General features: G+C 47.4%; 1 protein-coding gene across 1 annotated transcript in view; it reads left to right on the plus strand.

The window, feature by feature from the left end:
- Positions 1-1,121: 1,121 nt before the first annotated feature.
- Araf (A-Raf proto-oncogene, serine/threonine kinase) overlaps positions 1,122-8,449 on the plus strand; it is a 12,073-nt gene continuing 4,745 nt past the window's right edge. Inside the window, exons 1-10 of the mRNA XM_010606427.3 lie at positions 1,122-1,332; positions 2,860-3,012; positions 3,129-3,232; positions 3,911-4,013; positions 4,099-4,253; positions 4,361-4,459; positions 6,194-6,335; positions 6,437-6,464; positions 6,552-6,697; positions 6,796-6,998. Coding sequence (XP_010604729.1) covers positions 2,917-3,012; positions 3,129-3,232; positions 3,911-4,013; positions 4,099-4,253; positions 4,361-4,459; positions 6,194-6,335; positions 6,437-6,464; positions 6,552-6,697; positions 6,796-6,998 — 1,076 coding nt within the window. The 5' untranslated portion in view covers positions 1,122-1,332; positions 2,860-2,916. The remainder of the gene's footprint in view (positions 1,333-2,859; positions 3,013-3,128; positions 3,233-3,910; positions 4,014-4,098; positions 4,254-4,360; positions 4,460-6,193; positions 6,336-6,436; positions 6,465-6,551; positions 6,698-6,795; positions 6,999-8,449) is intronic.

The following is an 8,449-nucleotide window of genomic DNA, read 5'->3' on the forward strand; positions in this document are numbered from 1 at the left end:
AGATTTCAAGGACACCAAGAAACCTCCTTCATTTATGTAACAGATACAAATCATTATACACATGTTCTCAAAGGAACCATTAACTTGTCCTCAAGAAAACTTGACAGCACCATTTGGAACATGTAGTTCACCCCAAATTCACCTAGTAATTAGGTGGCCATTTTTTAGTTTAAAAGCCTTTATCTAAAGGAAAACTAAGACTCCTACCTCTATGACTAGTAGCTAACAACTTAAAACCAGATACACAGATGAAATTCCCAGGGAGACAGGGATGTTATTTTTATTGTTTACATTTCAGGCAGATTGTTCTAACGCCCTTGAGGAAATGCAATTGCCTTTATCCAAAGTAAAACTAAGACTCAAATCTCTATGACAAGCAGGTAACAACTTGGAGCCAGGAAAGCAGATAAAATTCCCAGAGACAGGGAGATAGCGATGTTATTTTTGTTGTTTACATTTCAAAGAGATAGCTTCAAGACCCTTAAGGAAAATATCCCAGGGTTGTGAAACTGGCAATAATCCTACAATACTTAGCTTTTTAAAAGATGTACAGATATTTCAAGTGGACAGAAAAACATTTACAAGATTTTTGAAGGAAATGCTCCAACAAAAGGGGAGAACGTCCTTTTTGACACCAGGGAACATTCAACTTTGAATAAAAGTATTCTTCCATAACTCCACACACTGACCGTCACTCCATTCCGGGTCCACAATTCCCTCTCCACGTGGCCACTCATGGCTGGTGTTTCAGATTCTCATCAACCCCTTTCCAAGCCTCCGAGAAGACCTCCCTTTCTAGGCCAGATCCCCAGCCCTGGCCACACCAAAGGCCCGCAATTATCAAAGGCTATGACTACACCCTCATAGAGCTGGTAAATATTGCATAACCCATTTCAAAGACGGTAAAACTGAGACACAGGAAAATTCTGAAAGGGTGCTTAGGGTACTGACCTCAATTTGCAATTAAGGTTTTCTGTCCAGATTCTTACGACTTAAATGACCAGGGGGAAAAAAAAAACTCTTCTTTATTCCCTGGCACAATTGGGGTTAAAGCCCTCATTCAACAGTTCGCGCCCCGAGTGCGCCTGCGCGAGTCAGGACCTGCAAATTTGCCCCAGACCCTGACGTTTCAAACGGCCTCGCCTAATCCGGAACACGACCCACATTCCGCTGGTCCTGCCTTGACAGGCATGATCGTAATCCAATAAGAATGAAAGGCTGAATCCTACAGAGCCAATGGCCAAAGTCCGAGGGGCGGTGGAGGCGGACTCTGTGAGGAAACAAGAAGACAGGCCCAAGATGGAGGCGCTGGAGGCTGTAGCGGTGTGACAGGTGAGGGCGGGCCCGGTAGCGTTCGGTTTTTGGAGCGGCCGCCAGGCACGGGCAAGGAGCCCGGACTGAAAACTCAGCTCCAGGATGGCTGCACCTGGACCCTGGTACCCCCAGCCCGGAACTGGAGGAGTGGTTTGACCTGGGGCGAGACCATCATCGACCGCGGGGGTGGGGTGGGTTGACTGGAATAGGCGGACAGAGCTGCCGCGATGGTTTCGCCCGCCGTGCGAGTGAGTGGCCGTGCGCCTGCGTAGAGCCCGATGCCCTTCGGGAGGCAGGGCCAGGCCGAATGGGACCCTAAGACTTGGTTATAGAGTGTCCAGATTCACTCCTGAACCCCTTAGAATACCTTCCTTTACAACTCCAGGGATTGCATGGAGATGCAGCTCACTTCCTGGCTTCCTTATTCTGAATCAGTGTCTGAGGTCCTAGTGGAATCTGAGGGTTTCCCCATTACCCCCCTTTCACCTTCTCTGATCTCCTTCTGTGATCCCTAAGTTTACACTAGTGATCTGTTGTCATTAATTGTTAGGAGAATTTTTGCAGGCCCTCCCTGCACCTTACCTCCTTTTTACTCAGTCTGACACCATTATCTTCCTTTTCCTTTCCCATAACAATGTCTGGCAAGCCACTATTACCACCCCATTATCTCCCCTTCTCCCTATTACAGTCCTCAGTGACTCCTGCTACATCTCCCTTCCGTATAGAAAGCCCCTATAAACTCAGAGCCCCTATAAATTCATCACAGAGTCTGATGACCTCCATTAGCCACCTAACACAGTGTCTGTGAGCCTCGCATCAACATTACACCCACGACTCAGGGATACCCCCAGTGACCTTTAAGAACACTGATCTAGCCGGGCGTGGTGGTGCACTCCTATAATCCTAGCATTCCTGGAGGCTGAGGCCGGAGGATCGCTGAGTTTGAGACCAGCCTGGGCTACATAGTGAGTTGCAGGTCCGTCTCAACTACATAGTGAGACCCTGTCTCAAAAATCCAAAAAAGAAAGAAAGAAACACAAAAACCGCACTGATCTAACCTCCATTTCCCCCACACTAAGGGCAAGACCTAATGATCATACATTTGCCCTCACTCTGTGCCACCTCCCTCCCCTCTGTATCTGGTCACTCCCCTGCTCCATTAAAAAAGCCAGGACAGCCTGTTCTGCCCATTATGTACCCAACATCCCCCGTGCAGTGTGTTCTGACTTCCCCGACAGTCCCCAGCACAAAATCTTGTGTACTGTACCATCCAGGACAGTGTTGCCGCCTCCCATTGCTGCCTCCTCACCACAGTGATTCTGTGACCCTGGCACCCAGGAATGAGACAAGCAAAGGAAGAGTCTGAGCAGAGGAGGAGCCCAGTAGAGTTCAGATGTTAACAGGATCCTTGGAGCTGTTACATAGAAATTAGGCTACAGGGGGCAGCAGGAGCCTACAATTGAAATTTTATGTTGGCTCTTGCCAATTTGCTTCATGCTATCATTACTGAACCTTTAAATTTCTCCTCTGCCTGCTCTTCCCTAGAAGCCCCATGGCACCTGGCCAGCCCCACCTCAGCCCATCTTGACAGTCTTAGGCTCCATGGAGCCACCACGGGGCCCCCCTGCTAATGAGGCCGAGCCATCCCGGGCAGTGGGCACTGTCAAAGTGTACCTGCCCAACAAGCAGCGCACAGTGGTGAGTCAGGAGGGCAAAACTGGCATGGACCCATTTGTAAGCCTGGGATTGGAAGGGTGACAAAGGCTGGTGGGTCACTGCTGGGTCCCCACCTCTGCATACACACACACACACAGGTGACTGTCCGGGATGGCATGAGTGTCTACGACTCTCTAGACAAGGCCCTCAAGGTGCGGGGTCTCAATCAAGACTGCTGTGTGGTCTACAGACTCATCAAGGGGTAAGTGTGGCAGACCCGCCACCCACTGGGTACCCCACCTGCCTCCCCTCCTCAGAACCATCTCTTTCCTTCTTCACTCAGGGATAAACTCTTTTACCAGTTCATTTAACCCATAAGCCTGTTATATTTTGTTTCATTTCTTCCTTAGTTCATTGGCCTAGAAAGTCTGCAACTCATTCTCTCCTTAGCTCCCAACTCCTCACCTGCTCTTCACCTCCTCCCAGAGTTCATCTGCTTTCCTTTTTCACAGTTTCATGAATTCATCAGCTCTCTCCTTCCTCGGTTTTCCCATTTTCTGCTGAGTTGGGCCTCTCTGATCTTCCTTGGTTTGTGGTCCTATCTTCCTTATTTTTTTTATCCAGCTCATACATTGTGTTGCAGTTGTTGTTTCACTTTCTCAGGCTGGCTTGCCACATCTAAGGTTTGGTTGAATAGTTTCACTTGCTTCTCACCTTGTCTTAAGAGCATGGATTCTTACCACCATCCCTTCGGGCAAATCACATTCTCCCTCTGAGTCTGTTTCCCCATATGTAAAATGGGGGTGAGGGTGACTAATTTAATGAGAATTAAACATGCCAGATAGTAGGCTGCAGATTGGAGTCTTAGCGAGACTTTTGAAGCCTTCCTGCCTCGCCATGACCTCTGTCCACCCTCCCACTCTTCTCCTGCCTCCTGCAGGAGAAAAACAGTCACTGCCTGGGACACAGCCATTGCCCCCCTGGATGGAGAGGAGCTCATTGTGGAAGTCCTGGAAGATGTGCCCCTGACCATGCACAATTTTGTGAGTGCAGCATGGATAGTGGGGGCAGCCCCTGGGGACAGGAGGGTCCTGATCAGGCCTTACCCTTCTTGCTGTGTGGGAGCAGGTACGGAAGACGTTCTTCAGCCTGGCCTTCTGTGACTTCTGCCTTAAGTTTCTGTTCCATGGTTTCCGATGCCAAACCTGTGGCTACAAGTTCCACCAGCATTGTTCCTCCAAGGTCCCCACAGTCTGCGTTGACATGAGTACCAACCGCCAACAGTGAGTTCAGCCTGCGTGGCTGGGGACGGGGAGGATAGAGGCTCAGTGACAGTCCCTTACAGACAGCTGAACCATGTCCTCTTGTTTTATACCCTTAACACCTTAAGGTTCTACCACAGTGTCCAGGATTTGTCCGGAGGCTCCAGACAGCATGAAGCTCCCTCAAACCGCCCCCTGAATGAGCCGTTAACCCCCCAGGGTCTCAGGTAGAGATGCCTTAGCCAAAGGGCTACTGGGGGAGACAAAGATCTAGTGGGCCTTGTGACCAAAAACCATACTTTCATTCGTTTACTTGACAAACATTTACTGAGCACCTACAAGCATGAGTAAGAGCATGGAGCTGTGGGACCTTGGGCAGGTTACCTACTCTCTCTGGGTCAGTGTGCTCATCTATAAATAGGGGGTGATACTTTTTACCATACAGGGTTCTGCTTACAGCAGGATCTGGTACAGAGTAGTAAATAATCAAGTATTCTTCCTATTAACTCTAAATATATATAAGCATCTAACTACTTTGTTCTAGCATAACCATGCTCAAGCCTTTCCTTTTTGAAATAATGTTATATTGTCATAAATTACTTCTCTAATCCACATAAGCTGGGTGGCTGAGAAAAAAGGATTGCAAGTTTCAGCCCAGCCTGGCAACTTAATGATTTAGTGAGACCCTGTCTCAAAATAAAAAAATAAAAAGGGCTATGGATGTAGCCGAGTGCAAAGGCCCTGGGTTTAGTCCACAAAACCAAAAAAAAAATTAATTACCTCTTTTATTTATGGTAATACTATAATGTATCTATATGTCTCTATATACCTAATATGGAAAAATATATTTTGTAATTTGCATATTTATATGACATAATGTTCATACTGTATCACATGCTACTGCATCATGTTTTATTACATAACATTTTTATGTGATGTAGAATAAGGTAGACTTTTCTAACAATATATAAAAAGGGAAGGTCAAGGTTTTATTTTTAATTTTGCATATATGTGGATTAATTACCTCTGAATTTCATTTTAGAATAGTGAAAGGAATATTAAAACTATTTCTGTAGCTGGGTGCAGTGGCACATACCTATAATTCCAGCACTCTGGGAGGCTGAGGCAGGAGGATCCCAAGTTAGAGCCAAGCTTGGGCAACTTAATGACTTAGTGAGATTCTGTCTCAAAATAAAAATAAGAAGGACTGGGTATGTAGCTCAGTGAGAAGAGCGTGTACATATGATGTTTTCAAGCATTGCCATTTTAATACACAATGCATGTTATATAATACATATTTGAATAATATATGTCATTAAAATATGTCATTATAAAATATCTAGTCGGGTATGGTGGCACACAACTGTAATTCCAGCACTCAGGAGGCTGAGGCAGGAGGATTGCCATGAGTTGGAGGCCAGCCTGGGCTGCATAGTGAGTTCCAGGCCAAGCCTGAACTATGTAGCAAAACCCTGTCTCAAAAAAAACCTATATAAATTAGTTAATTAAACCTTATCCTTCCCCCATTCCATTATCTTTGTCCCTCATTGTCCTTCCATTCAGCCTTTGCTTCAGTGTTACCTTCTCTGAGAAACCTCTCCTGACACCCCCTATGAGCACATTCTGTCCCCTTATTTTGCTTTCCTTTTTCTTTTCTTGCATCTATGGCCCATAGGCATATTATATAGTTTGTTCTTCATTCTTCTCTCCCTCTGTTGGAATATCAGCTCCACCAGGGCTAGAACTTTTATTTATTTTAATCACAGTTTGACTTCCACCACCTAGAATGATGTCTGGCACACAGCAGGCGCTTGGTAAATGTGTCTGTACCATTAAACGAGTACTAGTGTGACCCCCAGAAGTTGGCTCTGTGTGAGCTAAATGCATGCTCAGGACAGCAGGGGCAGTCTTCTCAGCTCCAGCTTCCTTCTATAGCAAGCTCACAGTCTTCCTCCCGGCAGCCCCTGCACCCAGCACCGCGAGCAGGAGCGCTTCCCGTTCCCTGCCCCGGCCAATGCACCCCTGCAGCGCATCCGTTCCACGTCCACTCCCAATGTCCACATGGTCAGCACCACGGCCCCCATGGACTCCAACCTCATGCAGGTGAGTGCCAAGGAGACAGTGGCGCGGAGGACATTGCAAGGGTGAGAGCCACTCCTGCTGGCTTCCGTTTTCTTGTTTTGACTCCTGTCCCCTTCTTCCAGCTCACTGCCCAGAGTTTCGGCACCGATGGTGAGAGCCCTCCCCGCTTACATCCTGCGTCCCCTCTCCCTGCCAACCCCCTTGCTTCCACTCACATCCTCCTCTCCACAACTGTAGCTGCTGGTGGTAGAGGTAGTAGCGATGGAGGCCCCCGGGGGAGCCCCAGCCCAGGCAGCGTGTCCTCGGGGAGGAAGTCACCACATTCCAAGTCACCTTCAGAGCAGCGGGAGCGGAAGTCCTTGGCAGAGGAAAAGAAGAAAGTGGTACGCTGGAGGGGATACCTTGGGGGGCACTGCAGGCTGAGTGATGTGGGCTAGGGGGTGTGGGCAGCCCCTCCACGTGCCACCCGTCTGGCCCACAGAAGAACCTGGGGTACCGGGACTCGGGCTATTACTGGGAGGTGCCACCCAGTGAGGTGCAGCTGCTGAAGAGGATCGGGACAGGCTCATTTGGCACCGTGTTTCGTGGGCGGTGGCATGGCGACGTGGCCGTGAAGGTGCTCAAGGTGGCCCAACCCACCGCTGAGCAGGCCCAGGCCTTCAAGAATGAGATGCAGGTGCTCAGGTGAGGTCGCTTGTGTGTGTGGATAGGGGGTGGGGTGGTAGAAGACACAGCCTTGGCACCTGTCTGGGAAAAGCCATGCTCTAGAGTGCTTCCTGGATGTCACCTGCATTTGTGTACCATTGGAACTATAATCAGAAGTAATTTCTCTCAAGGATATTCCCTCCCTCTCTGGAAAATTGGCCTGTGGAAAGGAGCTCTGCTGATGTTATTGTTTGTGTTTGGGGTACTGTTGGTAATGATTAGCAATTCTGTCTCCAAAATGTGAGTCTCCTCATTTACCTGCTGTGAGCGGGTCTGCATGTAGTCCATTGTCCCCATGACCACAGCACATAGGTGAAGAGCTTAGTGTCATTAACCGCAGTGCTGCAGGGAGGCTTGTGTCTTCCCTCCCCTCTGCTGTGCTACATCATTCATGCCAGGGTTGTTGTGTCACAGTCTTGTTATAAATTAATCATAATAACACCTTAATGCAAAGAGCAGTGTTGTTATAATCATAACCATAATCAAATCATCATTTAATGATTATAATTGCCATAAATAATGTGTAGCTAGTGCTGTACCAATTTGTTCATGCTGAGAAATCTAGGTGTTCCCTTTTTGCTGCTGTAGTTACTATGTAGAATACTGCTGTGTGCCTGTATTCTGTATAGGCAGGACAGTGTAGGCTCTGAGTGTGTGTGTGTGTGTGTGTTTCCAAGGATGCAACCCAGGGTCTTGTGCATGCTGGGCACATACTTTGCCACTGAGCTATACCCCAACCCCTCAAGACTGTATAGTTTCTGCCACTCCTGTGGATGCCAGAATGAGCTTTGCTCCCATCATATGGGCACAACTATGTTACTGAGTTGATGTCATCATAATTACTTATGCTGTATTAATATATATCCTTATAATGAATGCCACAGTAAGAAGATTTTTATTCTTGGCTCCTCTCTGTGAAATGGCAATGATTTGAGTGTGTGCTAATTTGTGTTCTATTAAGATACAGTATATTATCTTTGCAGTACTGGGGATTGAACCTAAGCCCTTCTCACTGAGCTGTATCCCCAGCCCATTTTTGTTTTTTGAGACAAGGTCTCACTAAGTTGCTAAAGTTGCCAAGGCTGGGCTCAAACTTGTGGTCCTCCTGCCTTGGCCACCCAGAGTGCTGGGATCACAGGTGTGCACCACCAGGCCCAGGCTGTATTAATGTTTTAACTATTGGTTTACCACTGTTCAATCGTTATGTGTTGGTCTGGAGATTTAGCTCTACGATGGGTCCTGAGTTCAATCTTCAGTCCCTAGCAATGCAAAAACAAAACAAACCCACCAAAAATAATTCTTAAAATCTTCATGTGCTCTGATATCCTCTCTGATATGAGCAGAATTGCAGAGTATCATCTATGTCATTTGCCTTTGTGTTACCATTTCTTTTTTTTTTTTTTTTTTTTTTTTCCCGGAAAAACTTGGGG

Source organism: Fukomys damarensis, unplaced genomic scaffold (genome assembly GCF_012274545.1).
Source record: "Fukomys damarensis isolate Sample0158 unplaced genomic scaffold, DMR_v1.0_HiC HiC_scaffold_39, whole genome shotgun sequence".
NCBI lineage: Eukaryota > Metazoa > Chordata > Mammalia > Rodentia > Bathyergidae > Fukomys > Fukomys damarensis.